Source organism: Canis lupus, chromosome 4, assembly GCF_048164855.1.
Source record: "Canis lupus baileyi chromosome 4, mCanLup2.hap1, whole genome shotgun sequence".
In the NCBI taxonomy this organism is placed as follows: domain Eukaryota; kingdom Metazoa; phylum Chordata; class Mammalia; order Carnivora; family Canidae; genus Canis; species Canis lupus.
The window spans coordinates 7,425,883-7,452,165 of record NC_132841.1 but is presented as its reverse complement, the minus strand read 5'-3'; the positions used below and the strand labels follow the sequence as shown (position 1 = coordinate 7,452,165).

The window sequence follows — 26,283 nt, the reverse complement described above, 5'->3', positions numbered from 1 at the left end:
TGACTGAGTCCTCTATAGGCAATATAACTCCAGCTTAGAGAAATGACAGTGGGTTGCTGCTACCAGACACGACAAATCCACGGGGATTATGCAGCTGTACTCACCATCACCTCTCCCAGCATGTTCTTCATTACTGCTGAAGGTACATGCAGGAAATGAGTGTGTAATAGCATATAACACCCCTCCCCCAAGTCACCCAGGAAAGCTGGTGACACTGAAGTGCCATTACTAGAAAGGAGGGTTTATTTACTGAAGCAGAAAGAGGATATGGCATCTAGGGTGGGCTTGAGCAAAAAACTTCAGAGCTCCACATCCCTGAGCACACCACCTAACCCAGATTTCTGACGATAATCACAACAATATATCTTAATACCCTAATTATGCTGCTTCTACTTATCTTGACATTCAGACTCGGGAATAAAAGAAGATGTATTATATGTAAACCAATTATGGGGAACAGAGGAATTTAACAAGATAGCAACGTATGCCATGTGATCGTCCAATTATAAGCTTTTCTTAATTACTATGAGCTAAACAGGAGCTATCACAGATTTAAAAGCAGTCCTAAATCCTGGATATGAATTTTTTAAAAGCACAATGGAGGGAAGATCAAGCTTTCTTTCTCTGGAAGGGTTTGGGCGGGTGGGGGCGGGTGGGGTGGTGTGCACAGCTCACCATAACAAAGGAAAGAAAGTCCTCTCAAAGAGCTGAGAGGTCCTGCCAGGCAGGAGCTTGGTGCAAAGGCACGTAGCCAGGGTGCCAGACCGCATCCCCCCAGCACTCTGCAGGGGAAGGGCAGCTGGGTCAGTGGAAACCATGCATGCTTCAGATCTCATGCTCATGGCAGGACGCCAGAGCACCAACAGGTCAGGATGGCAAGCCCAGATCTCAGCTCTAAGTCAGCCCACAGTTATGTGGACGAAAGGTAACAATACTCTTGAAAATGTGGAACAGCAAATCAGCTTCATGACTCGTGCTTACACAACTAATATTACCCATAATGATAGCCCCCACTCGCTCAGCAACATCTGTGTTCCAGGCACCGTTTTAAGGAAGTTAAATAGATTATTTAATCCCTACAGGCATTTTCATTATCCTTACTGACATGCAGAGAAACACAGACACGGTGAGTAGACATATCCTGCTCAGGGTCCCACATTCAAGGGGAGGAACCAGGAAACAAAGGCAGGCACTCCAACTGCAGAGGCCAGTCTTCCCGCGCTGGGCTGCATGGTTGGCCCTGACTAGAGTCCAGCAGGGTTGGAAAGGCAATCCGCATTCTGTATCCTCCCTGCTACCCCCCTGGCACTCACACCACGCTCTCAGCTCGAGCCCGAATCTGGCAACCATGCACTCATATTTCTATTTATACATTGAGTATATGTACACTGACATATATTTCGCCCCTTGAATAGGTTTTGTTCCCCTATCTTTAACACAAGCAGACAAGACAAGCTACTTGCCTGTTATCTGAGACTTACGTGTATTGGCGAGGCGGGGTCAGGCTGAACACTCTAGAACACAAATCACAAGTGTCTGTGTCATCATCTTGTGATTTCAAGGATACCTTAGTGATGGTAAGAATCAGATGTGGTCTTGCCTTTAACAGGGAGTACTGGCAGCTGGCCATGACGAGGCAGAAGAGGAGCACCCACACGTCTTTGCAGAAGCCTTGGTTCAATGTCAGAAAGCCGAGGAGCGAGACCAGCACAATGAGTAAAACTGCCAGCACGTTCTCCTTGACATCTTCAGTTCTGCATAAAATAAACAAATAAAAACAAAGGAAATAAAAGGTAAGCATAATACCCAAACGTCTCTGAAACCACTGACAGCGATAGCAGAGTAGTTGCCTTTATACTTGGGAACAAAATGGTCTTTTCTTTTCTTTTCTTTTCTTTTTTCTTTCTTTCTTTCTTTCTTTCTTTCTTTCTTTCTTTCTTTCTTTCTTTCTTTCTTTCTTTCTTTCTTTCTTTCTTTCTTTCTTTCTTTCTTCTTTCTTTCTTTCTTTCTTTCTTTTTCTTCTTTCTTTCTTTCCCTCTGTATTTTATAAGCAAAATCCATATTTTAACCCATTTCCTGTCGTTGAAATAAATGAAATATAATTCCATTGAGTCTCCTTGATCCCTAAACTGGGTCTCCTGGGGGAAAACAGTTAATTACTCTGTGCACAACATAAAATGCCTTTAAGACAAAGAGCTGCACTGGTTCCTTTAAATGGGGGGAGGAGGTGCATTAACACCTAGCTAAAGCAGGAAATCCCTTCCAGATACAAGGTCTAAGGCCAGAATTTCCTTCCCAGGTTCAGGAGCCAGGAGAGCTCCCACCAGAGAGCTCCAGCTAACAAGCAGAGGGTCTGACTGAGGTGTGTCATGACCACAGTCTCACTGGGTGGTGTTCTGTTTTGTGGGACCCAGAGTAAGAAGTGTGAGATGCGGAGGTGGGCTCACCCAGAGGGGGTTGCTATTGCTGTGTGTGAAGGAAGACAAGATAAGGGTGCTTGAGGATGCTGAGACAAGGGGATGAAGGCTGGATCTTGTAGACTAAGTAGGATCAGGAGGCAACGAGGACAGGAGAGGTTGCTAGATGGGAGCAGGTGGATGGGTCAAAGTGCTCAGATGGCCTGGCAAAACATTTGGGGATGATCAGTGGCTGGGATTATGACTTCAGAGGTGAAAGACTTCTATGGGAGGACAACATGCAGGACATAGTGATGGGAGGAAGAGGCAGAAATGGAGTAAGGGAGCATGGTGTGGACCACATGGTCAGGAGTGTAGAAGGGTCATTCCCAAGAATTCTGAGCACATATTTTGCCTCACCAGTTTTCTTATGTACATATAGGTCCCTTCATTACATTATTTTTATAAAGGCATAACTAACTACTTCAACTGGCAAGTAGGCACTTGTGAGCGTTTTTTAAAAAAATGAATAGACTTTATTTTTTAAGAGCAGTTTCAGATTCACAGCAAAATTAAGGGAAAAAGAAGGGTTCCCTCATAGTCTCTCCTTGCAAACGCACGCGTGTGTGCAAGCGCACGCATGTGTGCACACACACACACACACACAATTCTGTCCCACCATCAATATCCCCCACCAAAGTGATACATTCATTATAATCAGCCAACCAACAGTGACACATCATTATCATTATTTCATTCTTGCTGCCATACATTCTATGGGTTTAGACAAACATGGTGAAATGTACCCACTATTACGGTAGCATGCAGAGTATTTTTACTGCCCTAAAAATCCTCTGTTCCTGTTCACCCCTGCCTTCCCCCGACTTCTGGCAACCACAAAACTTTTTACTGTCTCCACAGATTTTTCTTTTCCAGAATTTCAGATAATTGGAATCACACAGCAGGTAGCCTTTTCTGGTCAGTTTCTTTCACTTAGTAATATGCATTTAAGGTTCCTTTGTGTCTTTATTTATTTATTCATGAGAGACACAGGGAGAGAGGCAGAGACATAGGCAGGGGGAGAAGCAGGCTCCCTGTAGGGAGCCTGATGTGGGAATTGATCCCAGGACCCCAGGATCATGACCTGAGCTGCAGGCAGATGCTCAACTGCTGAGCCACTCAGGCATCCCCCTGTGTGTCTTTATATGGTTTGATAGCTCTTTTCTTTTTATCACTGAATAGTATTTTACTATACGGATGTACCATGGTTTAGCCATTCATCTATTAAAGTACATCTTAATAGTTTCTAAGTTTTGACAACTATGAATAAAGCTTCTATAAACATTCATGTGCAGGTTTTTGTGTTAACCTAAGTTTTCCATTCATTTGCACCAAGGAGCATGCTGGCTGAATCATATGGTAAAAATACGTTTGGTTTTGTAAGAAACCACTGAGTTATCTTCGGCTTTATCATTTTGCATTCCCATGAATGGGAGTTCCTTTCCCACGCTTGGTGGTCAGTGTTTGGATTTGGCCATTCTTATACGTGTGTAATATATCTCACTGATGTTTTCCTTTGCAATTCCTCAATGATGATGTGGAGTATCATTACATATGCTTTTTTGCCTTCTGTATACCTTCATTGGTGAGGTATCTGTTCATATCTTTTGCCTATTTTTTTAATCAGACAATTGAGATGTAGAGAATCAAGATGCATAGAAATGTGAAGAACTCAGATACTATGATGTTCAAGCTGAAGTTAAAAAAAAACTTCTGGGGGGAATCAAACTATATTTGGTAAAAAGGAAAATTTATGGGTTTTTGTTTGTTTGTTTTCCACTGTGTACTTTTTACAGAGCTAAATATATTTTGTTAGTTCAGGTCCATAAAATTCTTTATGTATTTTTTAGTGTGCTCATAACATTTTGATGTATACTTAAAAAAATCTAAAGGCTTAGGAACTTTAAAAAAAACAAAATTTTCAATTAAATTAACAGACTTTTTTTCTTATTAGGGGGAAATAACATTCCTGAAAAATATTTTCCCCAGATTCTCCTCCAGCAGAACTCCATTCCTCTGCCCCAGGCCCCCATCATTCCACTCCCACAGCTTCTCATGCATCTCTATGTAAACACCAGGTTAAAAAGTTTACTCACTGGGCAAGGAGTGCTGTGGTTAGGCTGTACTGTAGAAAGATTTATCTGGCAGAGGTTGACAAGATGCACTAGAGGGGAAATAGCAGAGCAACGATAAACAACACTCCAGGGGAGAAGTAATTAGGGTCTGGAAGAGTGTCCTGGCTGGGAAACTGGGAAGGCAATGTGACTTTGAGATACAATACAGACCAGAGCGGGAAGGACTTGAATGGATTGTGTACAATGAAGGGCTGAGTGAAGAAATAAAGATGATTTCAAGATGTCAGTCTGGGGAAGAAAGGATCATGGCAGAATCAATGGCAGAGGTTGGAAAGAGAGTTGTTTGCAAAGGGAAGTTGACTCATTTGTTCATGTAAGACTGCTCCGCACTATAGATATCTGGAATAATACCTCAGTGAACAAAACTTCTGGAGCTTTCTTTCCAGTGGGCAGTGGCATAAAATAAGTAATATGCACAAAAATTTAAGTATATTATGTAGCATTTGGAGTTGATTAGCACAATCAAAAAATAAATAGAACAAAGTAAGAATTACAAGCATATGGATAGGGAACTGTTGTAATTTTAAGCAGAAGGTCAGGCTAAGCCCCACCGAGAAGGGCCATTTCTCAAGCGTGCAGCACCCGGGGACTCCAGCATGAAGAGGTCGGGAGGCAGAGGTTACCTGCAAAGGTGACTATGTTATGAAGGAGTAGCCCGCAAGACACAATGAAAACCAAGAAAGGGCTGAGTCCTGGAATCCAGGAGAGGAAAGCACACCAAAGAGGAGAATTGACTCTGTCAAAGGCTGTGTATGGGTCTAGCAAAATGATGGCTGAACGGATAGGTCAACGGTGACCTTGACAAGGGCAGGCTTGGAGTCGGGAGTGAACGGAACCGGTTGATGGGAGAAGAGAGGCGGCCAGCAAGTGCAGGCAGCTCTTCCCAGAGTTCTGCTGCAACAGAGCACACAGAAACTGGACAGAGCAGCTGGCAGGAGAGCAGGTCAAGAGGACCTTTCCAGATGGGAGAGATGAGAGCGCATTCTCAAGATGATGACGATGGCAACGAGATCATTTGAGGAGCATGAATGCTTTTCTTGCATTGTCACATGGCTAGCTCCTTCTCTGTTTCTATCTCCGTTGGTATGCTTCACCTCAGAAAATGCTTCTGCAACCACCTGCTGTTCTGACATCAGTGTCATTTCTCCCCCAATTTCCTCTAACTCAGGCCTTCATGTGTGTCTTCATGGCACCTATCTCAGCTTACCTTCTGCGGTAGAATGCCAGTTTGGTGAGGGTAGGCACCCTGCCTGCTCCCACCCTTGCTCTATGTATTCAGTGCCCAGTGCAGAGCCTCACATGGACCAGGTGCTTGGCAGGAGGCTTTTTAATTTGTTAAATGAATGAACAAATGAATGAAATGACACCCTGATGGGCAGCTTTTTATTTTAGATGCCAACCTGGAAAATTAGATAAATGAAAATAAAACCTACGTATTATGCAAGATGGGGTAATAGCAGAATAAAAAATAAGAGAAAGTAAAAGAGCAGTGCCAGGGTGGCTCAGTTGGTTAAGCATCCAAGTCTTGGTTTCAGCTCAGGTCATGATCTCAGGGCTGTGGGATCCAGCACACACCCCTGCCCCCTGCCTAGGTCTGGCTCTGTGCTCTGCAGGGAGTCTGCTTGAGAGTCTCTCCCTGTCCCTGTCCCTCTGTCCCTCCCCCTACATGCTCGCTCACTCTCTCTGCCTCTCTCTCTCTCTCTCTCTCTCTCTCAAATGAATAAATAGATCTTTATTTTAAAAAGAGAGAGAGAGAGAGAGAGAATAAAGGAGAATAAGGACAAAAAGTATGTGAGTAGAATGAATGCCAAACTGAAAGCGAACATGAAAGGCTGTAATCATAGGAACCTTGAAGGTGCGATCAGAGAAGGAAATATTTTCAAGGAAGATCAGCCTGTTTTCCAGAGTAAAGTTGAAAATTATCAAGCAGAAGGCCTTAAGCTATGGGAGTTTATTGCAAAGATCAGCTCAATTTCAGTGCTTGTAATTCACCAGTTTCTTCTACTTCCTGCCCAACCTGTACTGTTTGTTTTTTATTATGCATACTTTTTCTTTATGAACTTTAACTTGGCAATTCAAGTTCTTTAATCCATGTAGGACCTTAAATATAATGTCCTCCCAATGAATATCAAAGGCAATTTATTCATGCCTTTTGAAATTTTACTATCAGAGTAAAAACTGTAATTTATTGTGTAAATTCCTGCTTCTTAAACAGACCTTCCAGATCACTGCTGTCCTAAGAAGGCAAGCTAGTGAGAGATGTGCCCTACATCTTACTCAAGGCCCACTGAAATGCAGACTTCTCACTCCTGGAATCTGTATTTTTACAAAGCTACCAGGTGATTCTGATCCACAGTCCTGTTTGGGGAAAACACTCTCCCTGCAAAGGTCCCAAGCTGCCAGGTTTTTCTAGATTAGTGTTTGGGTCTCCTTTGTCCTTGTTGTCAGCTCGGGGATCATGCTGTCTTATCTCCCCTCTTAACTGACTCTGATCTGGAAAACCAGATCCCCATGTGTGCAAATAGATGCCTGAAAGTAGGCTTATATGGGCTCTGAAAATGGGGCGATTTCTCCTATGAGTGAAGGGCCTACATCTTAATGTCTGGGTTTGACAACATCCACTTTGGCTATCCCAATTTCTTTTTTTTTTTAATTTCATTTTATTTTTATTTATTTCTCTTCTTTCTGGGTTCTGGGCCACATTCCAGGCCATAATAACGATAATAGCAAGTATTATTTAAAAGACACTTGCTATAGCTAACTTGATTCAGTCCTTCCTGAATATAGATTATCCCGATTTAATAGACAGGAAATTGAAGCACAGGGAGGTTTCACAGCCATCTTTAGATCACAGCACTAGTAAATGGTGGGCCCTGGATCTGATCCCCAGAGGCTCCCACATCAGCTGAGGAGCCCAAGGGTCAGGGCATAGTGCTATGTCTACACATCCCTGAACACTGCCTTCAAACTCAGTGTGACCTGCGACAGAAGTGATTAAAACTATAAAAACATAAACTTTTAAAAACCTCAATAATCTTCATCGTTGTCCTTTCTTAGACCTTAATTAGATTTTCAGTAATTTATTGTCACTGAGTGGATTGAAATAACACCTAGAAAATCGACAGAAATATTTGTCTCTAATATGAAGGGTTAACATCAGGTTGTCCAATATTCCTTTTTAACAGAAAATAAAATTAATATAAAAAAACCCTGCATCATCTAACAGAATGTATTATCTTGGACTATTTCAGTAACACTTGAAACGTTCATCTTGTGTGTATGCCCCTGGGGTGACATAGTGTTGTTAGAAAAGCCATTGTAACTCCATTCCTTGACTTGTGGGTCCTGGAATTTACTGTCGTAATTTTGCATGACTATAGTTTCTTAGTATGTAATCACACCATTTAAAACATTACTATAACAAGTAGTCACGGAGGGACTAACTACAGCAAGTCAGGGAATCAGCCTTCCCACTGCCCCCACTGGCTGGCATTTAACTGTGAAACTCTGCATTTGCTGATGACAGCGTCAGTAACAGCATCTTGAATTTTCAAATCAACACTCCCATCAGAACTGCATGGCCCCTGGAGATCAAAATCCTGTCCTTTGTACATCGTGAGATCAGAGGGTGGAGGTAGAAATGGGAAGACCCTGACCCGGCCCCCATCTCCATTGCGCCTTAACTAACTAGAGCTCCTCCCTGCTCCCTCCCCATCCACTGATGACATCTCCAACCCCACATTTCATCTTGAGGAACAATGGAAAGAAGAGGGGTGAAAGAGTCAAAGGGTTTAAAAGGAAAGATGAACATTCCAAGTATATTGCTTCACTTGCCCTCCTCTTCCCCGGCCCACATCCAGTTAGTTGGTCAAGCCTGTGCTATCCATGGAACCTCAAGCCTTCTTAAAAAAAAAAAAAAAAAAAGTGGCAAGCCAGGAGTAGACCAATGCATAACACTGTCCCCAGAGCTAACCTTACATCTAAATCATGTTTCCCAATTCTCATATCTCCCACTGTCTTCAGTTGTCAGGATCTCACTGCTTCACCTTTGAGTTTGCAGCACAAAAGGTATACATCTTGAAAACATTCCAGAGAACCTGAGCAAGTGGCAATTTCTTTTTACAAGCATGCGAGTGCACTCTTCTGCCCCCATTGTATCTTTTATCTGGACACTTGCATGTTCAGCAGCTTACCGATCAAGTAACGCCAACAAAGTAAGTCGATCGTACCAGACTTTAATCCACTTGCCAGGGAAAATGATAAACTTGTAAAACTGCTCTCGGTTAAATTTTCCTTGTGTTGAAGAACATGATGAGTCTTCCAGATCCTGACTCAGATGCTTTCAGATACCAAAAGAAACAACAGAGAAAGGGTTTTATACTGACATGTTATTGTCATAAATATACCTCATAATAACAAAAGTACAAAAAGCAGATGTTCAAATTCTGAAATGTAAACCAACATATTTCATAAAAATGGGTACCCTAAGAGAAAGATAATGATCAACAAAGAGTCTTTCTTACCAACACTCTTCAATTCCATTATAAAGTACCACTAAATTTATGCTGCTCCCATCAAAGCACTGCTGTTAATTAAGGGCAAGAAACTGCCATGAAAATAATTCTCTAAAAGATCAGAATTCAACAAAAGACTTGAAATGGCTTAATTTTTGAAAGGTATGTTATTTAAAGTAATGTCGAAATATTTAAATTTTACTAAGAGTAAAAAGACTTTCATTGTCAATTTTGTCAGTCATTGGTAAGGCCTGATATAAGAAATACTGAGATCTCTGTAGAAAAAAGTCTAAACCAATAAAACAGAAACAAACAGGGGAAAATTTAATTCTAGGTTTAAAATGTTTTAGCCCCAAATTCATCTCTGGATGGCGCTAATCTCGTGGAGAAGAATTGAATTTTGAAAAAAAAAAAGTCTTGATTGATTTGCCTAACATACTTAATGAGTAACTCCTAGGAGCCTGGCACAAGGTCAGGAATAGGAATATAAGGAAGAAGATGGCGGACACAGTCCATGCACGGCATCCTATTGCCTGTAAGAAAACACCCCTTAGACATCTATCTATTGTCGGGCAGACTCAAAACCAGACATCCAGGCCAAGCACCGCACATACAAAACAAGAGCTGGACTCTACACCAGAAAAGCAGAGGGGATGCAGAACTTGATGAGCTGAAGCTGAAGGATCCGCAGGACTGAAAAGATGGAGAAAAACTTATGAGGGCAAAACTCAAAATTTATTTCCTCTGACACCTGACACCATCTCTAAAATATAAGTAGTTAAAACAGCCTGTTATGATGGCATTTCCATTAGAGACAAATAGAGATTAAATATCAGTTGATAGTTATTTCATTTATTTTTTATCAATAAGGAATAAGATGTTCCATATTGCTAAATTTCTCAGAAAACTAAAGCTTACACTCTTTGAATCTAATGAATTTAATATTGACCTCTGTCCTAACCATCTTCAAAAAATACGTGGTTTTCCCTTTTTGTGCTATTAAATAGAACCTATAGGGCAACCTGAACACCTTCTCACTGTCAAGCTCCTGTGCATCAGTGCTCATCCTGCCCAAGACTCTGGAGTATTCTTTTCTACATTGAATAACACTAGGTACCATGCTTTTTAAAAATACATGTTTTTATTAAATATGGAGTCAATGCAAATATACGGCTTTTAAATGTATATAATATATACATATATACACATATATATTGGATGTGTGTCTATCACCCAGTTATAAGAAAAGGAGCATTTACTTCAGCATAGAAATTCCCAGTGGGCCACTCCTTGGTCCCATCCTCTTCCAACACTGTCCTGAATTTTGTGCTTATCATTCCCTCTCTTCTTTTCTGTTTTACTATGCTTACATCCACAAGTTCTATACATTTAGCTTTACGTTTTTGAAGCTTTGTAGATAAGAAATCATAGCATATGTATCCTTTTGCAACTTACCTTTTCCTTTTTTCCCTCCATTCCACATTATCTTCCTGAGACTAATCGTGCTGTTTTACAGCTGTAGCATCCATTTTGACAGTAGAATACGGATATGCCACAATTTGCTTACCCATTTTACTTTCGGATATTGGATATTTAGGGTCTTTTTTTTTTTTTTTTTTTTTTTACTATTACGCTGCTATGGACATTTTTGGAAATGTCTCCTGGTACATATGTGCAAGGATTCTTTAGAACACAGACCTAACATACACTTAGAAATGGAATTGCTAAGAATGCAAATGTTCAACTGTACCACATGTTCAACTTTCCTAGGAAACAAATGGACTTTCCCAGAAAACGTACAAATCTATCACACATGCAATTACTGGGTATGGGAAGGTTCAATTCACTAGAAAACATTTTGGAAAAATAAGATTTCTAAACTGATTCTATCAATTTATACTGCCACCAACATCAGGTAAATGTCATGTTGCTTGACATCCTCACCAACATGTGACAGTGTCAGGTAATTTTTAACTTTGCCTAATCAGGTGTATAAAATATTGCAATTTTATTCTAATTTGCATTTCCCTCATTATTAATGAAGTTAAGCATCTTTGTCCACTTTTAGTTTTCTTCATGAAATCATTTATCCTTTTCTCTGTTGGGTTGCTTGTCTTTCATTAGTTATATGTGTCTATGTGTGCATGTGTGTGTATCTATAAATATATGTACATATATGATCAAGACCTTTATTAATGATAGATGTTACAGATATTTTCCCAGTTTATTGTTTGTCTTTTCACTTTCCTTAATGTGTTATTGATAAATAGATGTTAATTTAAGTGAAATACAGTTTGTCCATTTTTTCCCAAAAAGTTTTGTGCTCTCTGTGCCTTATTTACCAAATCCCTTCCTACCCCAGACTTCTACGGCTAATTGATTATATCATCTTACTTAAAACTATATGCTTTTGACTTTCACATTTACTTTATTAGACTACTGGGGATTTTTGTTCATGAACTAAGGGTCCATTTTCTTTCCCATAAAGAAAACTATTGCTCCAGTGCCATTTATTGAAATGTTCACCCTTTCCTCATCAATTTGCCAGGACATGAATGCTTATATCTGAGGGTTATCTTAGACTTTAAATTTTAAATTGTTTTTGCTATGCCAGTCTTACCTTGTCTCCTCTGGAACTCTGACAAGAAGTACAATAGTCCTTCTGGCCCAGACCTCCATGCTTCTTAACCTTCTTTCCTCTTTTCCTCTCTATCTCTCCGTGCTACAGCTAAATAATTTGTTCAAATCTGTCTCTACTCTTATGTGTCAAATCTCCTGTTAAATCCCTTGAAATTTTATTTTTATTATTCTATTATTCTATTGCTCATTTCTAGTATCTGGTGCTTTTTCAGATCTGCTTGCTCATTACATGGCCTTCTGCTCCTTACTTAGAGTTTCAACCTCTCCTTTTATCTCTTTATACACATTAGACATAGTTAATCCATATTCTGAATCTAATTATTACCATTTCTAAATCCATTAAGAGTCTGTTTCTGCTTTCTGTTGACTTTGCTGGCTCTTATTCATGGCAGCATGTTTTCTGTTATATTTTATAACTTTTCACTTTATCATATTTTCCTTGGGTCTTTATTAGTGTGAATTCTTTGACAGCAATATTGAAGCTCTGTTCTTCTGGATTAAAATTTACCTTTGTTTCTGCTAAGCACTAGAATGCAATACCAACCCAGCACCATTTTTAAATAAATTCTTTTTGTAAGGTGCTTGGATCACCCATGTGATCCAGGGTGAAGAAGGGCTGCAAATCCACACTGAGGTTTGAGGGGGGTAGTTTTCTACATGATCCCCTTAGTGGGGATGGTGCTGAAAGGGAGTGGTTAGTTAATCGTAAAAGGAGTATGCGGCTTCCTGGAGTCCAGATTAAGTAGAGAGGCTCCCATTAGACTTCCCACACTGTGCTGTCTGCCATTCTCTTTGCACAGAGACCATTAAAAACAAAGCCCCTCATATGCACTCCAATGTTTACAGCAGCAATGTCCACAATAGCCAAACTGTGGAAAGAGCTGAGATGTCCACTGACATGAATGGATGAAGAGTATGTGATATATACATATATATATATATATATATGAATATTACTCAGCTATCAAAAAGAATGAAATCTTGCTATTTGCAATGATGTTGATTGAACTAGAGGGTCTTATGCTAAGAGAAATAAGTCAGTCAGAAAAGACAAATATCACATGATTTCACTCATACGTGGAATTTAAGAAACAGATGAACATAGGGAAAGGGAAGGAAAAATAAAATAAGATGAAAACACAGAGGTAGACAAGCCGTAAGAGACTCTTAATTCTAGAAAACAAACTAAGGGTAGCTGGAGGGGAGGAGGCTGGGGAGATGGGGTAACTGGGTGACTGGCATTAAGGAGGGCACGTGATGTGATGAGCACTGGGTGCTGTATGCAACTAATGAATCACTAAATTCTACCCCTGAAATTAACAATAGACTATATATTAATTAAGTTGAACTTTAAAAAAAAAAGACAAATCCCTCTTCTTCCTCCTTTGCTGTTGGCCACTGCTTTTTACTTCTTGCTACTATTGAGACTTCCCAAGATGCCCCAGCCCCCTGTAGATCTTCTATTTCTAACCTGTAATCTTGTTTGCAATTGTGGTTAAAAAAGAAACACAGAATTTACCATCTTCATCATTTTTAAGAGTACAGTTCAGTACTACTATCTATATTGTTGTACAACAGACCTCTAGAACTTCTTCATCTTCCCAAACTGAAACTCTGTCTCCATTAAATACGAACTCTCCATTCTGCCCTCAGCCCCTCGTAAACACCTTTCTACTTTCTGTCTCTGTTTTTGACTACTCTAGGTACCTCACATAAGTGGAATCATAGAGTATTTGTCTTTTTGTGATTGGCTTATTTCATTTAGCATAATAGCCTTAAGGTTCATCCATGTTGTAGCATGTGTCAGACTTCCTTCCTTTTAAGGGCTGAATATTCCATTGTAAGGATGTACTACATTTGTTTATTCATTCATCTGTCTATGGATACTTGGGTTGCTTCCAGCCCTTGGCTATTGCAAATAATGGTGTTATGAACATGGGCATATAGGTATTTGTTTGAGTCCCAGCTTTAGATTCTTTTGAATATATACCCAGAAGTGGAAGTGCTAGATCATTCTAATCTGTACTTTTATTTTTTTGCTTTGGCCCTGTATTTTTCCAAAAAGGATTTAAAATAGGCTCTAATTTCCTGTAGGCTAACACACAGAAGACACAGGAGACTGGGAAGAAGGGCCAAGACCAAAAAAAGGATAAGGACAGTACAGAAGAGCAGCCATGGAGGTGGTGCTGTCTTTTAAAGGTCGCACACATTTCTCTTTGACTTATAAAGCAGAAGGTTATACTCAGGCAGGGTTTTTTTCTTAATTCAGTGAAAGTCACTGGTGTCAAAATGCCTGACTTGCATAAGGGCAGCACACCTGCTTCACTGGAGACCAGGGAAGAGCTCTCCAAGGAAGCACATTTTACCACCTCTTTGTTCCCAGATGCTAATCCACTGACTCAGCTATGGAACCTGAAGTTATTATTCAGATTATAAAATATTAATGCAAAAGGCATTTCAAGGGACAGTTGATCCATCATGAAGGCAGCATACAGGATGGCCATATACAGGATGGATTGGCTGTATTATTACAGGGAAGTTGAAATTGGAAGTGCTGCTTGTGTCCAGGATTCTATTCTGACGTGAAAGAGAACATAGTGGAAATGGTGTTGTGTCAGCAAGAAGAGCATCTTCCGTTAATGACAAAGAATTTGTGGTCTATAGTAAACCTCCCCCCACTAAAGGGATCTTTTTTCCTTTATGTTCCATGGTTAGGCCAGTAAAAAAGATGCACACAGGGCTACTACAGTTTACTAATTCGTGATGTGGGAATTCATGAGGATGCATAAAGAGGTCAAGGGTAAGCAGCAGCAAAGATGACAGTATTCTTCTGAATTATATGAAAAATAAGGTCCCTCAGTTGAGGTTTAATAGTCTACCCTTTGCTGTTAGGGAAAGTCAGTATAAAAACAAAATCACATGTAGATGACATCTACATCGCTGGTAAAAGTTATTAAAAATTCTGGTAAACTGTGCTATTTATTGCTCCTTAAATAAAAATCCTAGTTTTAAAAAAAATCTCAGAATTTAATGCAAAGAAAAAAATGATTGACTTCTGTATCAGTTTTCCTGGGCTTCCACAACAAAGTACCACAGAGTGGGTGGCTAAAACAACAGAAATATATTAAGGGCTGGAAGTCTGATCAAGGATTGGCTTCTGCTGAGGCCTTTCTCCTCTGCTTGTCAACGACCATCTTCTCTGCATCCTCCCATGGTCTTTCCCTTGTGTGTGTCTGCATCTTGATCCCCTCTTCTTAGAAGGATACCAGCCATATTGGATTAGGTCTAACCCTAATGTCCTCTTTTTAACTTAATTACCTCCTTAAAGATCCTCTCTCCAAATAGAGCCAAATTCTGAGGTACAAATCAGCCCATAACTTAACTTCCTTTATGTGAAAATAAGGTTCATGGAACTTCATTTTTTTTTTGCCTTAGACACCAAGGAACCTCAGAGCTAAATGTTTCAGTGGGTTATAGCAATTATTCATAGCCTGTTTTCTGGTACAAATTTCAAATTCATTTTTTCTCACCAGTTCAATCATTCATTTATTCTCTCATCCAACAAATATTTATTGTACAGATTATCTAAGCCAGATGCTGTAAGTTCTATATGCTGAGAATTCAAAGAATAATAAGAGTTTTTAGCTTAAAGGGGCTTGACAACTCCCAGGGTATAGACAAGCAAACCAACCATGAGCGTACATCATGACACACATACACAAGTATAGACATATCAATGCCTATATATGTAGAAAAAGAGACAGAAGTGAGCCTTAGGAGTGTGTACGACAGCTAAGGCTGGAGAAAGTAGTGAATAAGGGTCTCAGGCAGAGCTCCTGGAAAGAATCAGCAATGATAGGGCTGGCTGGGATAGGTCTCACAATGGAGACTGAGTCTCTGGCCAAAACACTATTTCTGTCTCTGATTCATTAATTAAGCCTTACCGAAGAATTACCATGTCACATTACCCAGTAGGCCAGGCTCACAAATTTTATTCTACTATTTCAAAAAAGAGATTAGCAAAAATAGGGTGGCAGGGTGTAAGTTGAACACAAGTCCTTTTGCAGAAACAAGATAAATGCATTGCTCACACTCCCCAGATGGATCTATATTTACAGCATAATATTCAAGACTCTCTTCATGAATCTGAATTATCAGTAACAACTTAAATGATGATTAGCATATTTGGCTTAAGAAGATAGGCAAATATACATATATATTTATATCTATATCTATGTGTGTATATATATATATATATATATAGAGAGAGAGAGAGAGAGAACATTTCAGAAATATTTTTTGGTAATATTAAAGGCAATATTAAAATATTTAAGAATGTAAAGGTTCATCCCTCTCCCCCAAGCTACCTGAAAAGTTCTACCATTCAAAATAATGGTACTTTCAAGAGTTCAAAATAACTAAGAGCAATTTGGGGGTGCCTGGGTGGCTCAGTTGGTTAAACATCCAACTCTTGATTTTAGCTCAGGTCATGATCTCAGGGTTAGGAGTCGAGCTCCGTGTTGGGCCCTTCACTGCATGTGGAGCCTGTTTAAAGATTCTCTCTCTCTCCCTCTTCCCCTCCACACCCCCACTCACACATTCTCTCTCTCTTCAAAAAAAAATTGATGATGTTAGTCATTGCCATTGATTATATGGCATAATTTTGCCATATACATCTCTAATCCTCAAAACCTTACAAGAACTCCTCTGCGGAGGTTCTATTATCCCCATTTAAAATGTGAGAAACTGAGTCTCTGAGAGGTCAGGTCACTTCTCCCTGAGGTCCTACTCTAGGAAAAGGACTGTGGGATGCTGAAGCCTCATTTCTTTCTGCAGTGTCACTTAGGGGAACCAGGAGAATCCACAGCTCAGACAGTGCTCACTGATCAGGCAAAAGCCACCTGTACAGCAAAACGCTTCAAGACGCAATACGTATGAGTCCAATAATGATGACACAAATTAAGGACACAAATTTAGAAAGGAAACCATCTGAAAATGGACACTGATAAAAAATAATTAGGTCGGGCAATAATGAAGATCAAATAATGTTATTTAAAAGAATCCTCAAAGTCAGATTTAAAAGCTAAAATATAAAGGAGGGCCTGTTATATGGAGGGGAGTAAGTGACCAGGTCTACAGAACCCTCAACATCACAACAGACATGGGTGGATTTAATTTGCAGGCCTCCTGTGAAGGGCAGAAGTGTCTTGAACATTCCTGAAGGGAGAGGTAGAGGCGAGAAGAGGATACAGTATAGGCACTAGGTCTCTGAGGCACCACACGCTCTTCCTTGCTCGTCCTAAGATCTGTCAAACCCGGTAGTGGGAAGGTGGAGTTGAAAGGGACTCTGTTTGGTGTCAGAAATGGGCTCATGAGACATCAAACAGGAAGCTCCTAAGGAGGAGGTGAGGAGAAATGGATATCCCAGTAGTGACGAAAGGACAAAGTGAAAAGAGTGCTGGGCTGGGAGGGGTCAAGCCAATGCCCCAAAAACCAGGACCTTCTGCACTGGCTTCCTTAGATGGAAAATCAAAGGGAAAATAATACCTAATCTCCAAGATTCTCTATAAAGATAATGTGATACCAAATATGAGATGTGATGAGACACCTAATGTGTGCCCTGCACATAACTAGTGTTCCCAATATGCTAATGGAATGCTGGTTAAATTTGGATATGACCAAGACTTTGTAGGATAAAAAACATAAAGCATACATGGGATACTATTATAACGGTGGCTCTATTTAGCAGCCAAAATTCCTGTTTTGAACAATTTTGCAAAAGAAAAAAAAAGGAGTTTGCAAAATTCCAAAAATCATAACAAATCTTACATTTTAAAAAAAGCTCTGAACATGATAAATGAAAAGTATGCAACTATTCATTTTTTAAGTCAAAATGCACTTTCCAATAAATAAATACATAAGATGATCAGTTATTATGTTAAGGTATCATAATTGATAGCTCATCTGTTTCATCTGCTAGTAAATGTCAATATTTTATATACAGAATTGTTTATAAAACATTATATACAGCACTTCATGCAAATCAGAGGTCCAGGAATATGTTTTTAGCTTTTAAAAATGTTTTAAATTTAAAAATAGCGATTTATGAACACATCATAATGGGGGAAAATACAAATGATATATAGGGTAAAAGAAGAAAGCTTCCATTTGCATTAATCCTATAATGATAGTAAATTGTGATGGAAATGCTACCTCTACGTTAACCTAGAGTGACCATCAGCCAGACCCAGTGCTGTGCACATCTTTGCAATACTCATTGATTGGTTTAGGACCAATGAACCACCAGCTTCCATGCCACCCCTGGTGATGATAATGATGATAATGCCACTCCTGTAGACTTATATAAAGCCTCAGTTACAGAGTACTTTCACATACAATCCTATCTAATTTTTAATGTGGGGCAGGGTGAATAGGTTTGAAGCCAGATCCAGGTGAAGGTAATCAGAAGCAGAAAATGCTAGACTCCCAAGGATCCAACACTTTCAGTGGACTGGGTGGGCCTGCCTCTCAACCAGTAGTGTGATAAAGTTGTTTTAAGGTGATTACTCAAATATTTATTTTTATTATTTTTTTCAAATACTTATATAACATAGTGGTAATGTAAAATTTTAAGGTCATGATTATGCATTGATAGGTTATACCTGATGACCTTAGAGATACATAATGGATAAACTGAGGCACAGAGAAGTCTCAGTTTATGACACGGATGCGTGGGATGCTGTGACCGCTAATGCTCAATGCCCCTCAGTGCTAATCTGGAGGGCAGAGGCCAGATTCCACCAACACTACGTGTGCCCCCAGCTCTGTCCTCGTTGTGCTCAGGCACTAAGCTCTGCAGCCATGGGGATAATGCAGAACCTCTTCCACTATCTGCCTCCTATAAAAGCAAGCTGACCAGCCCCACTGAGAACTCCTCCTGCAGGACTACTTCATTCATTTGTACCAGGACAGAATTTCAAGGTCTTTTCTCTGGTGTGGGCCCACTTCCTGGGCACCACTGGAGCCCGTAGGATATGGTCCCTTGTTGCAATGTGAGGAGTTTGCACATGGTGGGTGGCAGGGGGATACTCAGTCCACTCGAAGCATTCATGCAGCCATGAAGGACAGAAGAGGGAGGATGGAGAAAAAGGAGAGTCACTAAACAGTCTTGTCTTCAGAGCCCTATTTCCTGCTACTTTTTGTTGGACTTGTCTAAGAACCACTGTTCATGCCACCACTGCAATGCCTCCACACTCCAGGACTATGAGCATACCTGCTTTCCTGTCTCATCACCGGGCTTCATCCAGGCAGTTTACCTGCCTTGCATCAGCTCATCCTCCACATCTCAGTTGAGCTGTCACCTTGCCAAGGAAGCCTCCCTGACCTCCTGCGTCCCAACCTCAGGCTTCCTGTGTCCCACAGCGCCTGAGCCCATCCAGACCATAACCTACATCACATATAGCTGAATCAGTTGACCAGCAGTTAAACTGCTTGGAGACAGGAGCTGAGTCTTTTTGCCACTGTACACCTGATGGCGCATAACCCTTCACTAAATACATTTGGGATAATGAGCAGGAAACTAACTTCATTTGTATTTGGTGGCCAAAACCTAATTGGTGATATCAACTAAATCTGGAAAGCCAAGCAGTAGAAGTAAAGAATTGTTTCTGGTATGAGACCTTTGTAAATATTTCTTCAGTGTCTAAATATGAGCCTGCACAGCAATCTTCATTCTCCCATTTCCACACCTACATGGAGCAAAGCTTTAAAGTTTTTAAACTTTACTTAAAATTTTGAAAGTTAAAAAGACTGAAGTTTTCAGTGAATTTGATTAAATAATTAACAATGCTAAATATGAATTGTTTTTTATACAGTCATATATGCCATTTAGAGAACTTTAAATATAAAGAATATAAAGAATTTTTCATGCAATATTTAGTTACTTCCAAGTTTCTGCTCTACCTGGGCTGTTTTTTAGATATCAAGCCTGTGGGTTTGTGTCTCTGATAAATCCAAAGTTCCTAGGTTCCCTGTGGCTCCACCAATCATGGAATCAATAATATTCACATCTTCCCAAACTATGTAGATATTTTTCTGTGACTTTCCTCTCCATACTGACAGGCAGGGAAGGGCTGCAGGGAGCTGGAGCTTCCCCAGGCCTGTGACAGGGAAGTTTCTCAGAGAAAACCCGCATTTCCCAGGCCCCCATCAACCCACATACTTCATCTTGGGGTGAGAGCTAGTACTGGTGACTGAGGTAGGGCTGGGCACAGGGCACAGTGAGCTGAGGTTCAGTCCCACTGGAGCACATGAAGGTACAGGAAAGACCAGGAAACCAAAGAGAGTGCTGGGAAGGAGGAAGCCATAGAATCTGAGATCCTCAGAGCCAGTTGGGAGACCCCAGTAGTACACCCTAACTGGGCAGGGCAGCTATTTCCCTGTAGGTGCCACCAACACACCCCATGATCAGGATGGGGCCAGGCATCTGAGCCATGGCCAGAGGGGCCTTCCACGTCCACCTGCCTCCTTGCTACTAGGAAATTCCTTCTAGACTACAGAAGCCCTGGAAGGGAGCAGTGGGAGGGGAGACTGGTACATGGACGGGGAAAAAAATGCCCTAAAGACTGAGTTTTTGAATTAGCTGGATGCTTGCTCCCACAGCAGCTCCTTCAAACCTGGAAAGGCTGACTCCACTCGCTTGGCATTTCTCAGACCTCTCTACCCAGTCAGTAGGAGTAAGGACTCCAGAACAATGTGTAGTCAGTTACAAGGTAACAGGACCTTTTCTTCACACATCTGACCAACTTCAACCCACTGTGTCATCAGGCATCTTGTAGAAAAATGTAGTTAATAAATCATAAAAACAAATACAAAACTGCATTTTTTTTTTTTTTGTAAGTGAGGTTGTCTAGAAGAAATCACAACATTGCCTGACGGAAGATAAATACAACAATGGAGAAACTTTACACTAACTTGACAGCACCCCTCTGCCTACACCAACTGAAGCCACCTTCCTCCAAAGTCTATCCCAGGTGTCCTCTCTTCTAAGGAGCCTTCTCCAGCTTCTTTGTCTGAAATGCCCCACTTTACCCTGTAGATCTAGGTTCCTATCTGGCGGTAAGTCTTATCTCCCGTGTGATCTTTTGCTCTGAATTCTTTGCTCTGCCTCTCCCACAGTCATGCTCATAAAGGTGTAGTGAATAAGTGAATGAACATTAGTAAGTTATCTCTTAGTAAAATAATGGGAGCCTTCATCTTTTAAGTCCCTTGATGATAATGTCATTTGCTCCAAGAATAAAGTCTCTCTTCAAGTCGAGATTCTTTTTAAGAATCTGAGTGTTTAACATATAAAGCCATCATAAATTAATAAAAATTCAGATCTTTTCCAACCTTGGTGAGAAAAAAAGGCAACCTAACCAAGTAAGCCCTTGTGGGGTCTGTGCATCCTGGAAACCAAGATCAATGTACATGAATTTCTACTGTGGTTGGAAGAGCAATTAAGACAATGGCAATCCTGTTAGTAGCAATGAAGGATACTTGCTATCTAAATGGCATTTTTTTCCCACGTTCATAGGCTACCATGCAGTGATATATCCACAACCTAGGAATGTAAACTTCAGGATAAGACCTGATTTATTCTGTTAGGTAATGTGACCACAAAGCAGGTTTCAAGATCCATGCTTCTGGAACATTCACAGTGATGCTGGAACGTACCCGTGGGGTTTCTGATTGGGTCCTCCGAGCCACCATTAGTAACAGCTGCTGTTGAAGTGCACTGACTGCTGGGTCTCCAGAAGAAGGATCCTGACTCTCAGAAGTGGTGGTACTGGAGGAGCTGATCTGTATCTCTCTGAGGAGAGACAAAAGAAACCCCTGGTTACATGGAAGTATGGAAGTTGTCTGTTCATTACATGCGAACACAAGGAAACCAGGGATCCCCGATGCAGGTAGTGGCTAAGTCTTTATGACTGTTACAACCTTATGTATGCAGTTAAGGGATGGAATTTTGTAATTTGCAATACTATCCTCATGCAGAAGGGCAATTATCCTGCTCACATTCAAGTTACTCAGGCAGTCCAGAGTTGGTGTGCATGGGGGTAGGTAGATAGATGCCTGGTGTCCTAGAGATGAAGACCTTAATTTTGCACATAGTTAATGGATGGGTAGGTGGAAGCAATAGTTTCTAGCTTCATATTTTGTGAAAACAATAAATAGTGGTCTGGACAATTCCAGAGACAGCAATTGGAAGAAACTATCTACCATCTCTGCTGCCCCCCCAGCCCCCAACTCGCTCCGCATCCCCTCCTCACCCCCACCCCCATCCAAAGCCAAGAAAGTACACACACAAGGTGCAAGAAATGCCTCAGGTAATTGGAAAAGAGGCCATTATTAAATTAGTTGTAATCTATATTTATATAGTTTTATTGTCTTTAATCACGCATAGGTTGACAGGACGTAAATTAATAAAACTCTTCCAGAAATCTCAAGCCTGGCATCTTTCCTTTGGCTCAGAAGCAAAAACTAGGACACATTTCTCCATCTGCTTTTCTAGCAGGGTGCCAACAACCTTGAGGGGGCAATACCAACTACCTACCCTACAGTCATTTCTAATAGAATTCTTGCTGACATAACTCTAATTTTATTCAGTCATCCAGGACTATGGCTTTAGAAGAGACTAGGAGCCTCCCTAGTCCCGGGGGGTCAATCCTAGTCATTTTATACCATAACTCTAATCCTATAGACCCTGTGCCAGTGCCTGGTTTTGGGAAAGGAGAACATATCCTAAGAGGCCACTGTGGAGCAAAGGGGAGATGGCTGAGGACATTAGGGAGCTCATGTACAAGTTTTTCTGTTTCTTAAAAGGTAACAAAAGTAAGACACTGTCTTACTCCTGGCCTTTAGATGCTGTGTGAGTTAAAAACATCAGAGCTGGGGCAGCCACATTGTCACCATGAGAAACAAGGCTGAGGAGAGCACAGCTGAGAGAAGAAAAGAAACTCATTTCCTGGGACGCTTGGGTGGCTCAGCGGTTGAACGCCTGCCTTCAGCCCAGGGTGTGATCCTGGAGTCCCGGGATCGAGTCTCACATCCGGCTCCCGGCATGGAGCCTGCTTCTCCCTCTGCCTGTGTCTCTGTCTTTCTCTCTGTAGCTCTCATGAATAAATAAATAAATTCTAAAAAAAAAAAAAAAAAAAAAAAAAAAACAAGAAAAAGAAACTCATTTCCTGATGACAACATTGAGTGTCTGAATTAACCAACCTTGCACTGATTATATTTTTGGACTTCCTGACTACTAACCCGCTGTGATTTTGGGGTCTTATAGAACTTGCAGCTCAAACTGCCTCAAGAATGCAGATGCTACACTAATGTAATGCCTTTCTGATTTCTAGCCTCATATTTAATTATAAAGTCTCTGACAGGTTTTTGGATCTTTCTTTTTCCTTACCCTCTACTACTGTATTCACCAACATGTAAATACTTATTTCATTGGAACAGTGTTTAAAATAGTTCCACTGTACACACACACACACACACACACATGTGTGTGTGTGTGCATGCATACATATTCCTGTACATTTTTCAGACATAATTCATGACTACTTGATGGTACACTTATGTCTCTGTAAAGAACCATTCAAGAAATATCATATGGTAAAATCAGGATTTAAGAAGCAAATCAAGAAGTGCATGGAGTTTGCAAACTTAAAAGTCCCATCCTTCCATTATTTGGATGACTGTTCACAAACAATGCTTTTGTTTCCTGCCTGTTGTAGTAGTGCAACATCTTTTGTTAACAGAGGAAAAAAGCTGTTAAATTTATAAAGGCAATGCTCATTCAAATTTTTTTGCTTTGTATAGAAACCACTGCATACATAATTCTTTTGTTCAGTAGCGAAATAAAATAGGGTTGTAAGTGCCTTGCTTGTACAAATTCAGGAGAATCTAAATCTTAGCAAATGCCAGAACTTCACTAAAACCAAAAGATTAATGTGACATTGCCATCGATAATGTAAATGATGACTATAAATAGGCAGGAATGGGATAGAAATGTGTGCTTCTGTGCGAAAACCCAGAAAGCGAATAGCACCCTCTATTGCCAGCTGAAATAAACTAAGACCTGGCTTTTGTATAAGGTCTAACAGACAGGTGTTAGAGCAAGCCTCCCCCTGCTGGTACTTCCTGCCAGGAAATATGATACAAAAGAAGTGTTAATACACCTCAGCTTAATATCTGCATGTTACTTAGCATGTCTCTGATAGTAAAGTAATAATAACAATAAATAACTTTAGTTTCTTAATTGAAGCCATTTTAAAAGCCCATGTAAAAATCTAGGGTTTGGTTTTCTTTTTAAAATCTTTTGGATAAATTCTAGAATTAAACAGAACAAGGCTTGAATTATTGCTCTGCGGATTACTATCTGTGTCTATAAGCATTTGTTGTCCTACCTCAACTCTCACCTGTAAAACAGGGAAGATACCTCCTGTGTAGAGGTTGCGAGAATTAAATCAGACTAGTATTAAACCATCAAATGGTATCTCCCATATAGTAGACACTTAATAGCCACACCTTACTGTTTCTTTTCCTTCTGTTGATTTAGAACCTGACTTTATTTTCATATTAAATAGCAACATGATTCCTATGCTTTTCATACACATAACATTAATTCTTAGTTGTCTCTATTAGCATGAATGGGGAGAGAGTGTCTAGCCCTCAACTCGCACCTAACCCTATTTTATAAAAAGAGATCCAAACAGTTTATTAAGTTCCCTCTTCATTAACCTCTTTTATGAAAGTTGAGTATTCTAAGCAGAGCATGATGATGTTACTAGCTTTGTCGTAGCTTTATGATTGGTAAGTCCTCATCAGAAAGCTTGCCCTGGCATGTATAGATGGGCTTCCTCTCTGGCCGGCAGAGGATGATTAAATGTTAGGCAGAACTGCTCACCTGGAAGAGATTTCTCCCCTCACTTAGATGTTGTTCTCTGGAGTCCTGCTGTCCTGGTTGTAATCCGCCTGCACCAGCTTGCCCACTCAAGAACCAAAGAGGTGACAATGTCACAAAAAAAATCACACAGTGGGCAGGAGTCTTCCTACCAACTCTTAAAGAATGCCTGTCCATCTTCTATTTACAGGTCTTCCCAGACTACCTGCTGCTTGTTTTTCAGCCGTGCATTGTGGGCTTCACAATGACCTAGAAAGTTTCTGTAGCACCTGCATGGTGCAGGAAGTTGGGTGTCTGACTCTCAGTTTTGGCTCAGGTTGTGTTCTTGGGGTCATAGGGTCAAGCCCCTGGGGGGGGCTCCACACTCAGCCTGGAGTCTGCTGGAGATTCTTTCCCTTTCCTTCTGCGCCTCCCTCTCATACTCTCTCTCTCTTTCAAATAAACCTTTAAAAAATAAAAATAAAATAAATACATAAAAAATAAAAAGTCTCTGTTTTACTAACTTAAGGCCAGAGATTTCCCTTCACATTAATAAATATAATGTGAAAGAGCTGAGTTTTAAGAGAAAGTGACTCTCTAAAACATAATATTCCAACCCTGTAGTAAAACTACATTCTGAACTACTGTTGAACAATACTTGCATATCTGGTCTTGATTACCCACTGTCTGGTTAATGTCTGGTAAGCTACTGTGGTTCAGGGTGATGGCATCAATAAATTGATTTAAACTAGATTGAGCTCAGAGCAATAGCAGAAATAGTGGCTCATGATAGAAGCTACCAAAGAAGCAGCCACTAGAAGGAGATAAAGATGGGCCAGGAGCAAGCTAGACTGGGCCAGAATGGTGACTCTTCTACCGGCTGAGCTGAGCCTCAGATTGATGGTGTCAGCATTCCACCATACCGTAGCCCCAGTTTTCATTCATCTAGGTTTCTACAAGTAACAATCAAAATACGTGTGCTTCTTCTATATTTTCCCATTACTGTAGGAAAAAAAAAATCCTGAAATTCTTTATCTTTTCCAGATCCCAAAAACTATGGCCCACCATCTAGAGAAGGAGGACTTCTCTTTCTGTCGATCCTTCTTGTTTTTCAGGCTTACTCAGGGGACATAGGAACAAGCCACCCAGAAGAACAGCTTAAAAATAGAAGTCACAGCAAGCAACGTGTTCAATATTTGGATATTTAAATACAGTAACATTGTTTTGAAAACTATAGGCTTTCTTATTGAATGTTAACATGGATTCTAGACTTAAAGTTTGCAAAGAACTCTCCTTTCACTGGAGGGTAAAATTCACCTGCGCAGTTGAGCGAAAGGAGGGAGACAGACAGGGCCTTGAGCATGGGGTCTGCTGCCACCGTGTGGTAGTCAGGGCTGTGACCACCAAAACAGAAGCACACTGTGCGGCCCGCCTTCTTCCCAGGAATTCAGAGATGGTGCCTCAGAACAAAGGCCTTATTTATTTGTTTATTTATTTATTTATTTATTTGAGACACAGAAAGAGAGAGCCAGAGACGTAGGCAGAGGGAAAGGCAGGCTCCTCAAGGGAGCCCGACGTGGGACTCCATCCCTGGACCCAGGATCATGCTCTGAGCC

At 40.5% G+C, this 26,283-nt stretch overlaps 1 protein-coding gene and 1 long non-coding RNA gene across 3 annotated transcripts in view; one reads left to right on the top strand and one right to left on the bottom strand.

Annotated features, from left to right (window-relative positions):
• Nucleotides 1–26,283, bottom strand: part of PCNX2 (pecanex 2) — a 288,039-nt gene that overhangs the window by 202,294 nt on the left and 59,462 nt on the right. For both annotated transcript variants that reach the window (XM_072823047.1, XM_072823048.1), the window contains exons 9-12: nucleotides 21,460–21,595; nucleotides 8,785–8,930; nucleotides 1,601–1,754; nucleotides 1,482–1,514 (exon numbers count right to left, since the gene is read on the bottom strand). In XM_072823047.1, coding sequence (XP_072679148.1) covers nucleotides 1,482–1,514; nucleotides 1,601–1,754; nucleotides 8,785–8,930; nucleotides 21,460–21,595 — 469 coding nt within the window. The remainder of the gene's footprint in view (nucleotides 1–1,481; nucleotides 1,515–1,600; nucleotides 1,755–8,784; nucleotides 8,931–21,459; nucleotides 21,596–26,283) is intronic.
• LOC140631796 (uncharacterized) lies at nucleotides 977–22,962 on the top strand. The gene is made up of 3 exons (XR_012029310.1): nucleotides 977–1,126; nucleotides 1,610–1,793; nucleotides 22,648–22,962. It is a non-coding gene; the product is annotated as an uncharacterized lncRNA (long non-coding RNA).